The sequence below is a fragment of the Saccopteryx leptura genome, chromosome 11, assembly GCF_036850995.1.
Source record: "Saccopteryx leptura isolate mSacLep1 chromosome 11, mSacLep1_pri_phased_curated, whole genome shotgun sequence".
Lineage (NCBI taxonomy): Eukaryota > Metazoa > Chordata > Mammalia > Chiroptera > Emballonuridae > Saccopteryx > Saccopteryx leptura.
The window spans coordinates 62179223-62199787 of NC_089513.1; the positions used below are offsets into that span (position 1 = coordinate 62179223).

The 20565-nt window shown below is 50.8% G+C and overlaps 1 protein-coding gene across 1 annotated transcript in view; it reads left to right on the forward strand.

The window, feature by feature from the left end:
• RUVBL1 (RuvB like AAA ATPase 1) overlaps positions 1–8253 on the forward strand; it is a 48025-nt gene extending 39772 nt beyond the window's left edge. The window contains exons 10-11 of the mRNA XM_066352214.1: positions 3530–3621; positions 7875–8253. Coding sequence (XP_066208311.1) covers positions 3530–3621; positions 7875–8034 — 252 coding nt within the window. The 3' untranslated portion in view covers positions 8035–8253. The remainder of the gene's footprint in view (positions 1–3529; positions 3622–7874) is intronic.
• The last annotated feature ends 12312 nt before the right edge of the window (positions 8254–20565 follow it).

The following is a 20565-nucleotide window of genomic DNA, read 5'->3' on the forward strand; positions in this document are numbered from 1 at the left end:
AGAACCCAGGCCATCTGCTTGGTGGGTTGCGCCTAGGCTGCTAGCCCCCTGGAGCAGCACGAGCTGTGCTCTTTTCCCTGCTCTGTTCACCCCTGTCCCAGATGGTCTTGCTGCCAGGGTATAAGTCTGTCACGTTGAGGCCCAGGTACAGCCGAGGTTGGAGACATGGAGTGGGCCAGGGCTGCACTGACGTCTTGGTGGGCTCTGCCTTGGGCCCTCTCCTCTCACCAGAGCACAGGCACTGTTTGTTGGACATTGTGCAAACCCACAGACATGCTTAGCCAGCGTGATTCCATTTGATCCTCAGTAACCAGTAGGTAGGGAGCACTATTATTGTCATTCTTAAAGGTGAGGACACCTTTAAGACAGACTACTTAAATGCCCAGATTCATAAAGCTTGTCAGTGGCTAGTAGGTGGCAGGACTAACCGAATTCAGGCTGTCTCATTCTGAAACTCACGTTCCTAAGTGCTAGAAATGCCTCGATTCGGGGTGGAGTCCCCTTGGCGGGTCGTTGGCAGGGCCCTTCCTCCTGGAGCTCTGAGGGCCTCTTGGGCGTTCCCTGACTGCCCCTTTGCTCATGTGTTGCCCGTCCCGCCTGGCCTGACAGCGTTTCCTGCTGACCAGTTAGGCAGGAGTGCTGGGTGAGCGTGGGGCCAGGGAACTTTCTGTGCGAGCGCCGGGACAGTCGTAGCTCACTGCAGCTCCTGTGCTCTGTCTAGCAGCCAGTGTGGTGCGACTGTGCACACTTTTATTTCTTATTTTTATTTATTTTGAGAGAAAGCAAGTGAAATACAGGAAGGGAGAGAGACGCTGAGAAGCAACTCGTAGTTGCTTTCACTTTAGTTGTACATTGAACTTCTCCTACATTCCTTGACAGTGGCTGGGCCAGTGTCCCCTTACTCAAGCCAGTGACCCCACACTGAGGAGCCCATGCTCAGAGCCAGCGACCTTGGAGTTTTGAACCAGTGACCTCAGCGTTTCAGGTTGATGCTTGATCCACTGCTCCACCACAGGCAGGCACACTGTGCCCTCTGTAGGAGCAGTGCCTGTGGCAGGGCCTTGTGGCAGCAACTATGCACTGTTAGGTGACTGTGCCTGTGGCTGGCCTGTCAGCACACAGTGCTCTCCTGCTCTCGGATGAATGCTAGTTGAAGTCAAGGCTTTCATTGAACAGAAGCAGGAGTGGGAGATCGGTCCCCTTTCCGTTCTTCCTGCTGGGCCTGGGGCCTGCAGGGAGGCTGCCCTGCTCAGAGGACTTCTTGGCCGGAACAGTTTGGTGCAGCAGTATGCGCCTTGGCCTTCCCGGTTCACTGGGCAGTCTACTCCCTCCTTAGGAGGTGCAGTGAGGACTCAGTGAGAGAGGGACAATAGGAAGGGATGGAGTGGCCATCTCTCCCTCCTACAGTCATTACTGTCATTAACAGCTTGCAGGCACTCCACAGACATCGCTGGCGTCCCTGAGACAGCTTTCAATGACCAGGGTTTGCGCCTGGGGTCCCAGGGTCCCGTGGCCACGGGGAGTAAGCTGCAGAGCGAGGGCCCACTCCGAGCCAGTTCACATTGTTTCCTCTGCTTGACCGTGGAGCGTGCGGCCCGGTCTCACCCGGCTGTTCTGCAGCTGTGCTTCCAGAGCAGGGGCTGCAGGCCGGCTCCCGGCCCGATTCCATCTTAGCTCGGCCAGCTTCCTCTGAGTTAGCAGGGGACAGGCCAGCTGCCAGCATGCACACTGCCTGGTCCTGTGAGTTTGAAGGATAGCCTTAGCATTTGTACTGGAGTCTGGAGAGGATTTTAAGAAGACAGAGTAAATATAACTTTTGCACTCTGCCATCAGTGCCGACTCCCTCTTAAGCTGTCCCTGCAGGTTATTAAATGTCTGCAGATCTAACTTACGAACTGTCCATTCCCGAGCTCTGACACAGCAGTTCTCACGGTTGCTCTGCCTGCTCGAGAGAGAGCAGGGGGCCCAGACATCCCTGAAGCCAACTTCTAATTTTGTGCAGCTCTGGAGGTGAAATGCTCAAAGCGGAAGCGTTCCCCATAACCAGGCTTGAAGATGAATTATTTGCATATCCCTAAAGCTTCTGAAGACTCCAGGGGACATTTTTCTTGACAGAACCTCGAGGTTTCCGTAGTCCACAGCTGTCTGTGAGAAGCCGCTTCTGCTGGAGCTCTGTCTGGCTCTGACGGCTGTGGGCAGAGCAGAGTCCTCTGGAGGGAGCTGAGAGCTCCCCTTCTGCCTTCCTCGGGCCCACCTGGGACCTCTGCTCAGCTGCCTCTAGGGGACTAGATAGTAGAACCCCACATGCACACGCTAAGGTTCTTCGACAGGTGCAACCCTGGCGGCATTGGCTGAACAGAGAGGTTTTACGTGGCTGGTGTAGCGTGAAACATTTGAACAAGTTGCCAACATTTAGAAATCAGGACATTTCATACAAAAACCCGAGTTCCAAGTCTTTTGACAATAAAAGACTTTCCTTCCAATAGCTGGCCCTCCAGCAGCCTTGGCCACCGTGCACCCCTTACCCCCTTACCCCCCCCCCCCCCCCCCGGTGCATCCTGGACCTCTGAGCCTGGCTTTCTCACTAAGCGGGACCTTTCCCAGTCATAGCAGGTGACATACTGGGCCCCTTATCAGAGTCACTGGTCACTTAACACACACACAGCCCCTGCAGCTCCTGCCCTCGGTCCCTGCCTGGCCAGTGTTGGGAGTGTCTAGGTCCTGACCCACTGGCCCCTCTCTTGTCACCCTGAGGGCCCAGTCTCTCCTACTTCATACTCTATCGAGTGTGTTTTTATGGCTTTAATTTAAATAAGGGCTTCTTGATATCTTGTTTACAAAGCTGCCAAAGTGAAAAATTTCTGTATTATATGAGGCTCAAAGTCTTCGAGTTATCTCAGCTTGACAACACACAACATCATTATCCCAGCTGCCCCTTATCACGCAGTGCTGGTGCGCCTGCCGGGTCCTGGTGTCACGGGTGTTCCTGCGTCCACGCTGCCAGCTGGCTTCCCGTCCAGCTTTACCAAGATTGTCAACCGTAACAAGTGTCAGCCTCTTCTTGATAGATTAGATCTCTTTGGGTGATGTTATGAGGGTTGGCAAATCTCTAAAAGGAACTTTTTTGATTTATTCAACCATCCTATTTATCAAGCAAATAAAAAATACGTCTGCTTGTCTGAGTGTTTACAGGTGGAGGCATCTACACTGGGAGGAAGGTTAGGGCTCATGCAGGAGCCCGGGCAGGTTTTGCAGAGGCCTCTGTTTCTGATTGTGGGGACTGAGTGGGAAGGGGTGGGAGGCAGGAGCTGAGCACCCCAGTGCACACCTCCAGGGTACCAGCTGCTTTCTGGTCAGTATGAATGGCATGCCCTGGCTGCAAAGCCATTCACAGTGTGGCTGGCACCCAGAGGTGTGTAAGTACAGTCCTGAGTAGGGGTTGACTCTGAACAAGGTTGTTTTTAAAGCACTTTATAAATGAGACATTTGATATTGATCACTGTCAGTCATGCTTCTTCTCTTCCAAAAGATCATCAAAATCCGTGCCCAGACCGAGGGAATCAACATCAGCGAGGAGGCGCTGAACCACCTGGGGGATATCGGCACCAAGACCACGTTGAGGTGAGCCCCTTGACCTTGTTCCTGCGTCTGCCTGGAGCCACTCCCGGTCCCCCTGGTGCCTTCTCAGCAAGCCCTGAGGGGACACTGAGTCTATTAGGACATCAAGGCAGGCCCCATTCTCAGAACACAGGACCATGTCTGCTCCTCTTACGAATGTGGTGGGTCCTGTCGCAGGACACTGATTTAGAGTGTTGCATATTTAGATGATGATATTTTAAAAGCTAGAATAACAGGTTAAGTTCCCTTATTCTGTATCAGGTGCACCTTGTGGTGGAGAGCTGGCTCTGACCTGGGCCAGTGCCCTTGGTAGAGGAAATGGACAGAACCAGAGACCAGGGTCCAAGGCAGGGAGTTCATTAGCTGGGCCCTGCCTTGCCGCCTCCCCCCTCACTCGTGCTGGCTCTGCTCTCCAGGTCTGTCTCAGGCAGGGCCGGTCGGTACAGGAGCATGAGGCACCAGGGCAGCAGTGGACTGCTTTCCTGACTGTTCAGTGGCTCAAAGTTGCCATTCCCAGTGTTTGGCTCCTTGTGAAATCATGACTTCACTCCTGTCTCTGTGTCCCTCACTCCTGTCCCCGTGTCCCTCACTCCTGCCCGTGTCCCTCACTCCTGTCCCTGTGTCCCTCACTCCTGCCCCTGTATCCCTCCTGTCCCCGTGTCCCTCACTCCTGTCCCCGTGTCCCTCACTCCTGCCCCTGTATCCCTCCTGTCCCCGTCTCCCTCACTCCTGTCCCTGTGTCCCTCCTGCCCCTGTATCCCTCCTGTCCCCGTGTCCCTCCTGTCCCTCACTCCTGTCTCTGTGTCCCTCACTCCTGTCCCTGTGTCCCTCACTCCTGTCCCCGTATCCCTCCTGTCCCCGTGTCCCTCACTCCTGCCCCCGTATCCCTCCTGTCCCCGTCTCCCTCACTCCTGTCCCCGTGTCCCTCCTGTCCCCGTGTCCCTCACTCCTGTCCCTGTGTCCCTCACTCCTGTCCCCGTATCCCTCCTGTCCCCGTGTCCCTCACTCCTGCCCCCGTATCCCTCCTGACCCCGTGTCCCTCACTCCTGCCCCTGTATCCCTCCTGTCCCCGTCTCCCTCACTCCTGTCCCCGTGTCCCTCACTCCTGCCCCCGTATCCCTCCTGTCCCCGTGTCCCTCACTCCTGCCCCTGTATCCCTCCTGTCCCCGTCTCCCTCACTCCTGTCCCCGTGTCCCTCCTGTCCCCGTGTCCCTCACTCCTGTCTCTGTGTCCCTCACTCCTGCCCCTGTATCCCTCCTGTCCCCGTCTCCCTCACTCCTGTCCCTGTATCCCTCCTGTCCCCGTATCCCTCCTGTCCCCGTGTCCCTCACTCCTGCCCCTGTATCCCTCCTGTCCCCGTATCCCTCCTGTCCCCGTGTCCCTCACTCCTGTCCATTTCCCTCACTCCTGTCCCCGTGTCCCTCACTCCTGCCCCCGTGTCCCTCACTCCTGTCCCCGTGTCCCTCCTGTCCCCGTGTCCCTCACTCCTGCCCCTGTATCCCTCCTGTCCCCGTCTCCCTCACTCCTGTCCCCGTGTCCCTCCTGTCCCCGTGTCCCTCACTCCTGTCCCCGTATCCCTCCTGTCCCCGTGTCCCTCACTCCTGTCCCCGTGTCCCTCACTCCTGTCCATTTCCCTCACTCCTGTCCCCGTGTCCCTCACTCCTGCCCCTGTATCCCTCCTGTCCCCGTGTCCCTCACTCCTGTCCCCGTGTCCCTCACTCCTGTCCATTTCCCTCACTCCTGTCCCCGTGTCCCTCACTCCTGTCCATTTCCCTCACTCCTGCCCCTGTATCCCTCCTGTCCCCGTCTCCCTCACTCCTGTCCCCGTGTCCCTCCTGTCCCCGTGTCCCTCACTCCTGTCTCTGTGTCCCTCACTCCTGCCCCTGTATCCCTCCTGTCCCTGTATCCCTCCTGTCCCCGTATCCCTCCTGTCCCCGTGTCCCTCACTCCTGCCCCTGTATCCCTCCTGTCCCCGTATCCCTCCTGTCCCCGTGTCCCTCACTCCTGTCCATTTCCCTCACTCCTGTCCCCGTGTCCCTCACTCCTGCCCCCGTGTCCCTCACTCCTGCCCCTGTATCCCTCCTGTCCCCGTCTCCCTCACTCCTGTCCCCGTGTCCCTCCTGTCCCCGTGTCCCTCACTCCTGTCCCCGTATCCCTCCTGTCCCCGTGTCCCTCACTCCTGTCCATTTCCCTCACTCCTGTCCCCGTGTCCCTCACTCCTGTCCCTGTGTCCCTCACTCCTGTCCCCGTGTCCCTCACTCCTGCCCCTGTATCCCTCCTGTCCCCGTGTCCCTCACTCCTGTCCCCGTGTCCCTCACTCCTGTCCATTTCCCTCACTCCTGTCCCCGTGTCCCTCACTCCTGTCCATTTCCCTCACTCCTGTCCCCGTGTCCCTCACTCCTGCCCCCGTGTCCCTCACTCCTGTCCCCGTGTCCCTCACTCCTGTCCATTTCCCTCACTCCTGTCCCCGTCTCCCTCACTCCTGTCCATTTCCCTCACTCCTGTCCATTTCCCTCATTCCTGTCCCCGTGTCCCTCACTCCTGCCCCTGTATCCCTCCTGTCCCCGTGTCCCTCACTCCTGTCCCCGTGTCCCTCACTCCTGTCCCCGTGTCCCTCACTCCTGCCCCTGTATCCCTCCTGTCCCCGTGTCCCTCACTCCTGTCCCCGTGTCCCTCAGTCCTGTCCATTTCCCTCACTCCTGTCCATTTCCCTCATTCCTGTCCCCGTGTCCCTCACTCCTGCCCCCGTATCCCTCCTGTCCCCGTGTCCCTCACTCCTGTCCCCGTGTCCCTCACTCCTGTCCCCGTGTCCCTCACTCCTGTCCATTTCCCTCACTCCTGTCCCCGTGTCCCTCACTCCTGTCCCCGTGTCCCTCACTCCTGTCCATTTCCCTCACTCCTGTCCCCGTGTCCCTCACTCCTGCCCCCGTGTCCCTCACTCCTGTCCCCGTGTCCCTCACTCCTGTCCCCGTATCCCTCCTGTCCCCGTGTCCCTCACTCCTTCCCGTGTCCCTCCTGTCCCCGTGTCCCTCACTCCTGTCCCCGTGTCCCTCACTCCTGTCCCCGTGTCCCTCACTCCTGTCCCCGTATCCCTCCTGTCCCCGTGTCCCTCACTCCTGCCCCTGTATCCCTCACTCCTGTCCCCGTGTCCCTCACTCCTGTCCCCGTGTCCCTCCTGTCCCCGTGTCCCTCACTCCTGTCCCCGTGTCCCTCACTCCTGTCCCCGTATCCCTCCTGTCCCCGTGTCCCTCACTCCTGTCCCCGTGTCCCTCACTCCTGTCCATTTCCCTCACTCCTGTCCCCGTATCCCTCCTGTCCCTGTGTCCCTCACTCCTTCCCGTGTCCCTCACTCCTGTCCCCGTGTCCCTCACTCCTTCCCGTGTCCCTCACTCCTGTCCCCGTGTCCCTCACTCCTGTCCCCGTATCCCTCCTGTCCCCGTGTCCCTCACTCCTGTCCATTTCCCTCCTGTCCCCGTGTCCCTCACTCCTGTCCCCGTGTCCCTCCTGTCCCCGTGTCCCTCACTCCTGTCCCCGTGTCCCTCACTCCTGTCCATTTCCCTCACTCCTGTCCCCGTGTCCCTCACTCCTGCCCCCGTATCCCTCCTGTCCCCGTGTCCCTCACTCCTTCCCGTGTCCCTCACTCCTGTCCCCGTGTCCCTCACTCCTGTCCCCGTATCCCTCCTGTCCCCGTGTCCCTCACTCCTGTCCCTGTGTCCCTCACTCCTGTCCCCGTGTCCCTCACTCCTGCCCCTGTATCCCTCCTGTCCCCGTGTCCCTCACTCCTGCCCCCGTGTCCCTCACTCCTGCCCCCGTGTCCCTCACTCCTGTCCCCGTGTCCCTCACTGCTAAGGTTGAAGCAGAATTGCACCCTGCTTGGTTTAGGTGGAGTAGTGCTTTACAAACTCCTGGGTTTTCGTGCCTTTGGATGAGGCGTGAACTTAGTTGGCTATTATTGTTTACCTGCCACTGAGTTTGCCGCCCCTTTCAAGCAGCAGTGGGTCACTTCTGTCAGAGAACCTTTAGACTGACGACGATTTGGGGAGTAGGACTTGTCATGTTGGGGACGTCTGCCCCTTCCCACCAGGCATTGCAGCTTCCTGAGAAAAGGATGGGTCTCTGTCTCCTGTGTGCAGTGTCTGTAACAGCTAGCAAAGCCCAGCCTGGGGCTCAGCCTCTGGTGTCAGTGCTCCTGCTGACCTTGGGGGGCTTCTGTCTGTGGCCACCATCTCACCCGGCCCTGGCCCCGTTCACTCTAGGTACGCGGTGCAGCTGCTGACCCCAGCCAACTTGCTCGCGAAGATCAACGGGAAGGACAGCATCGAGAAGGAGCACGTCGAGGAGATCAGCGAGCTCTTCTACGACGCCAAGTCATCGGCCAAAATCCTGGCTGACCAGCAGGACAAGTACATGAAGTGAATCTTTCCGGAAAGAGACTCCTCGCAGGCCTGGGCCTGGATACAGCCTGCAGATGAAAGGCTCACCCCGGCCTTCGGGTTCTGTTCCCACGCAGACATGGCTAGCAGCAAGATCAGTGTCCTGAGTGTTTTTTCTAATTATCATAATTTTTCCCATGGTTGCTTTGAAGGAACCCCGCCTCACCTGGCATGTTTTCCAATAAACCTTTATAGGATATTTTGATGGCATCTCTTTTTCTCTTCTTTTACTTAAAAAAACTTTATATCTTAGAACAGTTTTAGATGCACAGCATTGCTGTGAAGGTAGTACAGGGTGTTCCCACACCTCACACCCCGTTTCTCTGCGGTTTATTTTAGTGCAAGAGGGAAACACACAGGAAGGGAGAGAGATGAGGAGCATCAACTTGCAGTTGCATCACTTTTAGTTGTTCATTGATGGCTTCTCATATCTGCCTTGATAGGGGGAGGGGGTGTTGAGAGGAGCTGGAGCCGAGGCAGCGACCCCACGCTCAAGTTGTTGAGCTGAGCCCACACTCAAACCAGTGACTTCAGGGTTTTGAACCTGGGTCCTCAGTGTCCCGGGTCAACGCTCTATCCACTGCGCCACCACCAGTCGGGCTGTTTCCCTACCGTTAACATCTTACGGTAGTATGTACATTTATAGTAGTATTTATAGTACAGTATAGTAGTATTTATTACACTTGTCACAGCCAATGAAGCAGTACTGATACACTTGTTATACTTTATTACATTTTCTGTCCCAGGATCCCACGTTTTATTTGTCATATCTCCTTAGGCTCCTTGTGGCTAGGACAGTTTCTTGCACTTTCCTTGCTTTTGATGACCTTCACAGTTCTGAGGAGTGCTGTCGAATACTGCTTAGTGGGGTGTGTTTGATGTTTTCCTCATGATTAGCCTGGGACTGTGTATTATTCTGAGGAAGAGTATGGACGTAAATTGCCATTTTTGTCACACATCATCATGATAGATGACTATTCATGTTGACCTTGATCACCTAGCGGAGGTGTTTGTCAGATTTTCTACTGTGAAGTTCCTCTTTCCCCCTTCCCACACTGTCGTCCTTGGAAGAAGTCCTTGGACTATAGCATAGTCCACACTGAAGGGGTGGGAAGTTTTGCTCCACATCATGGAGGGCTGAGCATCTACATAACTTAGAATTCTTCTGCACAGGCAATTGTCATAGCTCACCACTTGTTTGCTTATTCAGTCATTTATCTTGGCATGGACTCGTGGATATTTATTATATACTTTGGGTTATAATCCAATAGTATGTTATTTATTTTGTTGCTCAGATTGGTTCGGCTTTGACCACTGAGAGTTCTTTCGATTGGTTTCTGTGCCCTTTGCCACGTCCCCATCTCTGGTACTCCATCTGTTTGTTGGTTCCCTGAAGCGGGGCTTAAGGGGAAGGAGCGAGGGCACTGCCTGGCAGATGCCCTGCCGGGACAGTCGCCTGCTGGGTGAGCACCACGTTCTCTAGCAGGCCGGCTCCTGTCTGCTAGCTCAGGGCCTCTGAGGCGGGGCTTGAGGGGAAGGAGCAACAGCACTGCCTGGCAGGTGCCCTGCCGGAACTGTCGCCTGCTGGATGAGCACCACGTTCTCTAGCAGGCCGGCTCCTATGTGCTAGCTCAGGGCCTCTGAGGCGGGGCTTGAGGGGAAGGAGCGAGGGCACTGCCTGGCAGGTGCCCTGCCCGAACAGTCGCCTGCTGGGTGAGCACCACGTTCTCTAGCAGGCCGGCTCCTGTCTGCTAGCTCAGGGCCTCTGAGGCGGGGCTTGCCGCTTCTAGAAGCAGGGCCTTGGCCCAGGCTGCTGGTTTTGGTTCTCTGCCCTCACAGGTAGGATCTTCGTGCTGCTCTGTGCCCAGGAGAGGGGACTAACCAACAGCCGTGGGGGACAAGCACAGCTGGTCTCCCATTAGTGACTGACATCTGCGGGTGTCCAGAAGACTGCAGGATGGGGGGGGGACAGTGCTGTGGGAGCCCATCCAGCCCTCAGAGCCCTCGGGCTATGCTCAGCCCTGGCCCCTGAAGGAGATCCTACGTGGGGTTCTTGGTGGGGGAGGGTGGGGCACTTCCGGAAGTCAGGGCTGAGCTCCGTGGTCGTTCCTGCTGCTCAGGTCCTGTGTCTCTGACTTCCCACATGAAGCCACATTAGGAAACTAGAATAGTGATACCTCATACCAGTGTAGCAAGAGCTGACTGGACGAGGGCCTGTGTTAATGCTTCATGTTTCCTCTCACATTCTCACAGCAGCCTGATGATGCTGGTGCTGGTTATGTCACTTGCCCGGCTGGTAAGAGATGGAACCAGGAGGATTTGGAGTCAGTGTTGGAGTCCGTGTGTCTGTCCCCTGGGGCTGTTACACCTCAGTGTACTCAGTTGTTGGAGGGGCCTTCCAGATCTGCCTTCACCCCGGGCATGTTCGGCAAGCAGGGGCAGGTGTGAGGAAGGTGACTTTCCTAAGGTGATACCCCAGAGGACAAGAACCAGGTCTGCCTACCTGGACCTCCTCAGCCCCTAAACGCCCTCCAGTATTTGAGGAGCAGCAGAAACCTCTGCATGCAGGTTGGGACGGAGTCCCTCTTGGCCGCTCGGGGAACACTGATGGCCAGAGCAGCCCCCGTGAGCAGGGCCGTGAGCGCTCACGAGTCCTGCTCCTTGGTGCCGCAGGGGGCGGCCCACCATACTCGTCTTGCCTCTGGAGGGAAGGAGATGGTTCTGGATAGTGGGAAGGTTGGGTTATTTTAATTTTCCTCCTATTTCTTTAGCAATGCCTGTGATTATTACATTAATCTTCCATGCGAAGTTTTTACGACCAATCTCTCACTGACTATGAGAAGTTTCTCCATCCATTACCAAGAAGGAAACAGAGACCCTGTGGGACGGAAAATATTTGTTACATCTTATCAGGCTGACACACAATCTACCAACAATTACAGCAGCCTCATTTTTTGCACTATTTCAGCTCTGGCGTGAAAAATTGTTGTAATGTTCAAGTGAGGCAGCGTGGGGGTTGGTTATAGGACATGGCTGGTGTTTCAAGCTCAGGGCCCATGCTCTCAGGTGCCTCCCTGCAAACTGCAAACCGATTGGGTGGGCAGGAAGGAGTGTTTGCATGTAAGTGAGTCGCAGCTCCCTGAACCTGTGTTGAGGGCCTGTGATGAGAGCAGACGTGCTCTCGAAGGACTGCCTGGCTCTTGCTGAGAATCTGCCCTGTCCCCTCCTTTACTTTCTCCCCCAAGTATCATACTTTCTCCCCACCACACCTCTTCAGTTGCACCCCTTACATGGGCTCACAGGGTATTTTGTTTTATAGGCTAACAGAAGGTGGTGCCACACCAGAAAGTGACTTCTTGGTTAGCAAATCTTTCTCAACCATTTTACTAAGAAAACAGAGCTTCACAATGGTGGGAGTCACACCCCCTGTTGGCCTCCATGTCTCAGACCCGAGGACCAGCAAGCTTGTTTCTGCCAGAAAAGCAGCAGCCCCCGGCATTCCTTGTTCCCTCTCAGGGTAGCCTGTGGGGACCTGAGCGGTCCCTGATCTCAAGGGGGCCCTGGGCAGAGGCAACAAACGAGAAAAACGGAACAACCAGGTTCCCGGGGTAAGGCAGATAGGGCCGTGGTTTTGATTGGCCCTTGGTCCTGAGGAGGCTAGTCCTTTCTGGTCCTGAGCATTGGTTCCCTCATCCATAAGATGGGGCAGTCATATCCCGTAGATACATGTGAGGACATGGTGAGATGACAAGTGGCTGGATCGGGCACTCAAGGTATTGAAATTCAGTGAAGAGTTCCCAGTCTCCACTCTTCCCCATTCCAGACAGTTGGCCCTTACAAAGGCCTAGACAAGGCCTAGAGCAGCTTCTGGCTGGACCATGCCCTATCAGGTCAGTGGACAAAGGCAGGCTCAGGGGCACAAAAGCTGGAGAGCAGAGAGGAGAAAACCTGCAAAGGCATGGGCTTTATCCCCAGTCTATGACTGACCTGGGGAAGATGCTGCCTCTCACTGGGCCCCTAGACCCCATCCTCAGTGAGGCCCAGCCAGGGCTGGTGAAGCCAGAGGGGAGGAATGTCTGCCTGCTCCTAGCCAAACAGTGGGTCTCTGGAAAACAGGGTTACTGAGATGGAACTGTATCCACCTCAGTCCACCTGCTGATCCTCCTTCCCTTCTCCAGCCTTTCTCTCCTGCAGTATGGGGCCACACCCTCCCTCTCTCATTTATTCCCGGGACAGCAGGCTCCAGGGAGCCTGGACAGGGGAGGCCTGGTCAGGGTGACTGGGCCCCTGGGGGGGCAGGGATAGCCTCGCTGCAGGACTGGGGAGTGGGGGAGGGATGGGTCCGCTGCAGCAGCTGGCTGTCAGCCGGCTGGCCCTGTCGCCCTCCCCGTCACTCGGCGGCAGGCGCGGTGATTAATGGCCAGACCTTGCTGCCTGTTCCACCATCAGCGCGCGTCTGGGCAGCGATGGATGTGGCTGTCAGGCTGGCCAGCCCGCGCTGACCCTCGGCCCCTGCCCGACGCGATCAATGGGCAGCACACGGCAGGCGGCGGCTGGCCCGGCGCGATAAGATAGGCCGATGCGCTCCCGCCGATTGCCCGCTCCGTCACCCGTCGTCACCGACACGCCGCCCGCGCTGAGATCGGCGCCGTCTGCGCCGCGTGATTAATGGGCCGCGGGTAGCCGCGGGGAGGGCACGGGCGTGCAGATCCCGCACGGAAGGGACGTGGCAGGCTCGGACCTCGTGCGCGGGTAGAGGGGATACGGCAGTTGTGCGCGGGCCGCCAGTACCCAGGACTCGTGTGTGGGACACGGCATGAGGGCTGGGCCTGTGCACAGACGGCGTGAACTGAGTGTCATTAAGGTGTGCTTGGGCGTACGCTCATGACGCGCTGACCGTAAACCGTCGCCGCTGGGGTGGGGGCAGTAATGTAAGCCCCCTCCCCCCTGTCCCCTGCCATCTCTGAGAAACTGCGGCCTGACCCTGTCAGGCCCCTGCTCAAAACCCTTTCCTCGGTTCCCACAGCCCGAGGGACAGCTCGCAGGGCCCCGGGGGGCGCATCGCACAGGGTTCCTGCGCGATGCCCGCGCTCAGCTTCCCAGTGCCCGGCTCCCGGGGCCCTGCTCACTGGCCCGCCCTACTCACGCCGCTCCCGGCGACCACGAGAAGAGAGGGCGCATTGGGCAGCACCTAAGCACACAGACGCCCCCGAAGTGGCCCGGCCTCTCCGCGGGAGACGAGCCGCCGCCGCCCTACCACCAGCAGGAGGAGCCCTGCGCCAGAGGGTACAAGAGGACGGGGGTCCCCGGGGCTGCTGGCCGCCAGGACCGGGACAGGCGCGGAGCAGGCAGGAAGGGCAAGGGCTGGCGGAGAGCCCGCAAGGCAGGAGCAGCCGAGGGTTCACCTTCGAGGCCGGGCAAGGATCCGGTGGACCGCGGGGTATCAAGGGTTGTCTACTGCAGGAGCAGGGCCACTCCATCTCCTGTTCTGGTCCGGAGGTCTCGGCAGCCTCTCCCCGCCCGGTGGCTGCGAAACTATGGTGATTGCGAGACCACAGCGCCCCCACGCAAACGAGGCGCACAGCTCGATCCCCACCGCGCGTCCTGGACGGCCCGCCACCCGGTCCTGCCCAGGGGAGTGGGCCAAACCTGGAGTGAGATCCTGCGTCCTAGCTCGCTCCCCGGCAATCCAGGCTGAAGCCACAGGGGGCAGGGAGGAAGCCAGTGCGTCCCAACGTGCCTGTCGGAAAAGGGCGGTCAAGAAAAGCTCCCCGAGCTGGATCTACCCATTTGTACTTCTCAAGGCCTTCACTTTTTTCACCCACTCTCCAATACCCCCTCCCGGTGGTGGGATTCAAATAATTTAACAGCCCTAATGATCATTTTAAGTATAAAAAAAGATATACCGAAAGGTAGTTTATTATTTCAAGAAGTTAATACTTAAATAAGAACAATAAAAGAGGTACACAAAACTAGATTATGTTAAGAAATTTTTAATATTAATGAAAAAATATTAAATAATACCTGACAAAAAACAATAAAACTGTTAAGATATTCCATATTGCTTTTTTTTTTTTTTTTTTTTTTTTTTGACAGAGACAGAGATAGGGACAGACAGGAAGGGAGAGAGATGAGAGGCATCAATTTTTCCTTGCAGCATCTTAGTTGATTGCTTGTTCATTGATTGCTTTCTCATATGTGCCTTGACAGGGGTGGGGTGGGGGAGTGGAGTAGGGGGGAGACAGCAGAGCGAGTGACCCCTTGCTCCAGCCAGCGACCTTGGCCTTCAAGCCAGAGACCTTTGGTCTCAAGCCAGTGACCATGGGGTTTCCAACCTGGATCCTCCACGTCCCAGTCCAACGCTCTATCCACTGCGCCACCACCTGGTCAGACTCCATATTGCTTCTTGATCTGTGTTCTCACTTGCAATTTTCTTTGCTTTTATCCAAACATCGTCGGCTGTGTGATTTATTCTTAACCATCTTTCCACTGTAGGAGTAGGATCCCATTCCTTCAGAGGTAGGTGGATTAGACTAATATCAATAGTTATTGTGTTTGATATATTAAAAACAGGTGACTTCTCTTCCCTGAACATATTATGTTCATCTTTGAAAAACCCCTCTCTGCTTCTGCTGAACTTACATCAATTGTTCTGACAATAGTTTTAGCTCTTTGAACAATTTCAGGAATTTCATAGTTCTGGAAATTTTTAAAAAACATTTTCCATGAAATCTCGATAATCATTACTATCAATTTGTTAATTTAAAAATGTCATTAAATACGAGCAATTGTTCTTCAGCTGCTTTCTATGGAACTGATAGTTCTTCAATATTCCGGTAATCTGCTCCAGAAAATTGAGAAATTGTAATTTATTCCTACCTTGAAATTGGATACAACTTGCTTTTATCTTTTTTAAGATTTTATTTATTCATTATAGAAAGGGGGAGAGAGAGAGAGAGAGAGAGAGAGAGAGAGAGAAAGGGGGGAGGAGCAGGAAGCATCAACTCCCATATGTGCCTTGACCAGGCAAGCCCAGGGTTTTGAACCGGCAACCTCAGCATTTCCAGGTTGACGCTTTATCCACTGCACCACCACAGGTCAGGCCAACTTGCTTTTAAATGTTCACAATCCATTAATATTTTTTTCAAATTTGTTACAATATTTTCTAAAAGTCTTTCCCAAGGAAGCCCAACAAATCGATGCTTTCCTACAAATTTTATATTTTTGAAGGTTTCTGAAGTAATTAATTCAACTTTTTTTGTATGGACCCTTTTCCTTTCCAAGCACTTGAAATGCTTTAATGGATTGTATCACGAGTTTTTCAGCCTTTATTATGTCTGTATTTCTTGCTTGCATGCAGTACATTTGAAAGAAGAGAAATTTAATTTAAAATATCAATCATTAGTTGCCAAGTCAGTTATAAAATATATATTTTCAAGATGGGCAGCCATACCTAAATACATTTAATTTGAATAAAAATAGTGATGTAGCGCTGGAGAAGCGCACCACACAGCTAGGGTTGACCTTAAACCAGTGGTCCCCAACCTTTTTTGGGCCACGGACTGGTTTAATGTCAGAAAATATTTTCACGGACCGGCCTTTAGGGTGGGACGGATAAATGTATCACGTGACCAAGACAAGCGTCAAGAGTGAGTCTTAGACGGATGTAACAGAGGGAATCTGGTCATTTTTTAAAAATAAAATATCGTTCAGACTTAAATATAAATAAAATGGAAATAATGTAAGTTACTTATTCTTTCTCTGTGGACCGGTACCAAATGGCCCACGGACTGGTACCGGTCCACGGCCCCGGGGATTGGGGACCATTGCCTTAAACTACAGGCAGCCCATTGTGGTCCCCAAACTCTACCAATCTTTATAATTTCAATTCCAAGTTGTTTGGATATTTTATTCAATTTGGTTCTTATTGGATTGATGAAAAATAGTATATATCTTATCAATAAATATTTTAAAATGATTTACTTGCTTTATTTCATCGAATCATCTAAAACAAGATGGATGCGATGGTTTAAACAGTGCCTTATTATGATGTTTGGAAACCTTTTGCTATCCTGGTGCTCACTCCAGTTTTTCTCCTAAGCATAACACTGGCACCATCGGAGCAAAATCCTATTAAGTGTTTTTCTAGGTAGTTCTTAGTAAGCCCAACATTATTTAAACTTTCCATAACTGAAGAACATATTGTCTCTGCATCTTGTTTTTCCAATCCAACTAGCTTAACAAAAATTGTTGGTGATATATAACTGAATCCTCAACTTTTAAGAAAAGTATAAAAACTAGCTTGCAAGATATGGTTGAAGCTTCATGAATAATCAAACATATTTTCAGATTATTTTCAATAATTTTAGTAAATATTTTGTTTTTAATTTCCTTTGCGATGAAATCAACTACTTTCAGAGCAGTTTTACATGAATATAATCCTATTGCCACATCTAATCCATTTTTAATTTGTACTCTATGTCTAAAAAAACCCGGTTTACATCTTTTTGCCAAGTTGTAAACTGTATTAAATCCTATACAAGTAGTACTTAAATATTTTTCATTCATCATATTTATTGCTTTTGTAATTGAGTCCTACTCATATTTTTTAAGTTCTCTTTATAAATGTTACGAGCTTTTGATAAAAGATATTCTTTCATTTTTTCCTTAGTGAGGCTTGTTGTACCTCTTTATGTTTCCCTGATGCCTCGATCTGAAAAACATTTCCTTTCTTTTGACACACACTTTTCTCTTTTATGAAGTCATATTTTGCACAATACTCGCAACATAAATTTTTGTTAGAAGTTACTAGTCCATCATATTTTTCTTTAACATTGTTATATTGTTGCACTGTCCAGCATTCAGGAACACTATATTTAATTCTGGAGTTGTTATTGTTTTTTATTTCAAAAACTGATGTGCTTGCTCTCTTCAAGTTGGAGTGGTTGTGCTTGTGACTATTTTACCATCCAAGGCCAATTCCTATATAACAAATTCCGATTTTGGTTTTTTATTGAAAAAAAAAATCCATCAAACTCTTCATCCTTTTATTTTATTTTTTTTTTAAAAACTCTTCATCCTTTTAGGCTCTGGCCGGTTGGCTCAGTGGTAGAGCGTCGGCCTGGCATGCAGAAGTCCCGGGTTTGATTCCCGGCCAGGGCACACAGGAGAAGCGCCCATCTGCTTCTCCACCCCCTCCCCCTCTCCTTCCTCTCTGTCTCTCTCTTCCACTCCTGCAGCGAGGCTCCATTGGAGCAAAGATGGCCCGGGCGCTGGGGATGGCTCCTTGGCCTCTGCCCCAGGCGCTAGAGTGGCTCTGGTCGCGACAGAGCGACGCCCGGGAGGGGCAGAGCATCGCCCCCTGGTGGGCATGCCGGGTGGATCCCGGTCAGGTGCATGCGGGAGTCTGTCTGTCTATCCCCGTTTCCAGCTTCAGAAAAATACAAAAAAAAACAACAACAAAGAAAAACTCTTCATCCTTTTAAAGGCTACTGCAAAAACAAATTTTAAATGTTTTAAGATTCTATAATAATATTTATATACAGACATTAATATCCTTTATCAAAGATTACAAGATGTTATACAAAAACTTACTGAAAGTGTGTTCATCAATAACTAAGCAGGGACATGTAATAAAGAATGCAAAGTTTTATAACATGTTACTACGACCACCAGAGGAAATAATAGAATAAAGAGTAGGCAATAATTAGAATAAAAAGAAAAAAAAAATGGTAAAAGATAAGCCAGTAGCTGGCACAAGACAACAATATCACAAAAATAAGCTAGTATTTGCTCAAGTAGAAAAAACATCATGATTCAAACAATATATATAAACTACATTTGTATCAGTATTTAGAAATAAGGTATTTCAAGAATAAAGGACAATTATATAAGGGAACAAAAGAATATATAATCACAGAGCACAGAAAAAAAAGAAAAAATATGAAATACCAACAATGGAAGTTAGATGGCAACACATACACAGAATCACAATAGGAATTAAATTTAACTATAGACAATAAAAGAGTACAAATTATTAAGATATTATACAGACAATAGCAAAATAATAAACAACTATGATAAAAGCTGCATTATGATAAATTATTTATATTGATATCAAGAGGCAGTTTGTTATATTCCTTCATCATTCTCTTTATGGCACTAAAATAAGCATAGTTTCTTCTACAGAAACTCACATGAAAAAACTTGCTTTCTCTTGTACTTACTTTAGGAGCATTGAAACACAGGGTCTCAAGGAGAGAAGGACACTCAACAAGATGATTACAGAGTTTGTGTATGAAATGTAAGTCATTGACCCTCCTATGCAGTCATGTTGTTAGGCGAAGTATTTCCATAGCGTCATCGTAAGTAACATGGCCACGTTTATAGAATACTGATTTTAAAAACTTGTGTTGCATTCAATTCCAAGGTAGATCAAACCAGAGTACAGTTCAGGATACTTAGCACATTAATGTTACAAAAATCTTTCATGTTACAAAAATCTTTCATGAAGCAATAAACAAAACCTAATATTTTGATGCTTTTGTTAACAATGCTTTGAATATACAGTGCATCTTTAGGGCATTTCAGCTCAACCTTTACGGGATGCGTTTTTTTTTTTGTTGTTTGTTTGTTTTGCAGCTGTTTTACTAAGTCTGTGACCTGTAATCTCGGATACATTGATAGAATCCGTTTTATAGAGCAATGATTTTACTTGTTCAGCATCCTCTGTTTGATATGGTGATTCCTGAAAATTAAAAATTATTACATTGTTTGCTCTAAGACGTCTGTCTTCAAACTCTCAGAAGTTTTTGTCCACGTGTAGTCATATAAACTTTTATAAACAAAGCATTATGCTTATACTATTGATAAATATCAGTCAGAACATACATTTTCTTCATTTTATCAATACTAATTAAAAGTTTCTAGGCTGAATTAATAAATGGCATAGGTTACGCAGATTAAATAGGATCGAATACTGTGTACAACAAACCTACTTGTCTCAGGAAAGTTGTGAGCATTTCCACGGCTTCTGAAATGGGGAATAAGATAACCCTTGAAATCTGTATTTCTATTGGTGCATTGTGCCCTAGCTTCCTATTGGTTTCACCATTTGGGGAACACCAGCGCATTCATACTATCTTGGAATTTTGGGTGTAACACAAAGCTGAAACAAATGACAGCTTGTCACCCTTTGGTTGTTTGGTACTTTTCCTCTTAAGGTTATATGTCTGTTTACTGATGTAACAAATGTGAAGCAATTAAAATGTATTTTATCAAAGGTATAATGAGTTTTATGAAATGAATAAATAAATATTATAAGCGTAGTCCCATCAAATTTTTCTCACCTATGGATGGAATGAATATTACCACGGGTACTTAGAATATGCTGTTGTGCAGATGAATATTAAAAAAGAGTAAGGATTGCCTGACCGGGCGGTGGCACAGTGGATAGAGCGTCGAACTGGGATGTGGAGGACCCAGGTTCGAGACCCGGAGGTCGCCAGCTTTAGCGCGGGCTCATCTGGTTTGAGCAAAGCCCACCAGCTTGGACCCAAGGTCTGCTGTAGCCCCAGGGTCAAGGCACATATGAGAAAGCAATCAATGAACAACTAAAGTGCCACAACGAAAAACTGATGATTGATTCTTCTCATCTCTCTGTGTTCCTGTCTGTCTCTATCTATCCCTCTTTCTGACTCTCGTTCTGTCTCTGTAAAAAACAACAACAAAACAAACAACAAAAAAACCTAAGGATTAATAAAAAAAATAAATAAAAAGGCCTGACCTGTGGTGGTGCAGTGGATAAAGCGTTGACCTGGAAATGCTGAGGTTGCCGGTTCGAAACCCTGGGCTTGCCTGGTCAAGGCACATATGGGAGTTGATGCTCCCAGCTCCTCCCCCCTTCTCTCTCTCTGTCTCTCCTCTCTCTCTCTCTCTCTATCTTCCTCTCCTCTCTAAAATGAATAAAAAATAAATAAATAAATAAATAAATAAATAAATAAAAAGACTGAAGAAAATACCTTCCTTTCTGAAAAAGGAGAAACAAAAAAAAAAGACTAAGGAACGTAAATTTGTGACTTCCACATTGGGCAGCTGCCCAGGTATCCACCTTAGAGAGAACCCCGATTACAAGTGCCATTTTAACAACCAGTTTGCTGAGCTCAACAAAATTTCGGTATCAGTTCTGCCAAAGTGGTGTGAAACGGCTGCAACCCACTACTGCCCCTCCCATCTGGCAATGCTCAGTTTATTTTCTGTATTTATGAGGCTTTTTCTGTTTTGTTTGTTTATTTTGTTCTTTAAGTTCCACATATAAGTGAAATCACTTAGCATAATACCTTCCAGGTCCTTCCTCTGTTGTTGCAAATGGTAAGATTTCATTCTTTTTTTTTTTTTTTTTTGAAGTGAGAGGGGAGATAGATTCCCACATGCGTCCCAACTGGGATCTACCTGGCAATCCCGGTCTGGGGCTGATGCTCAAATCAACAGAGATATCCTCAGTGCCTGAGGCCGA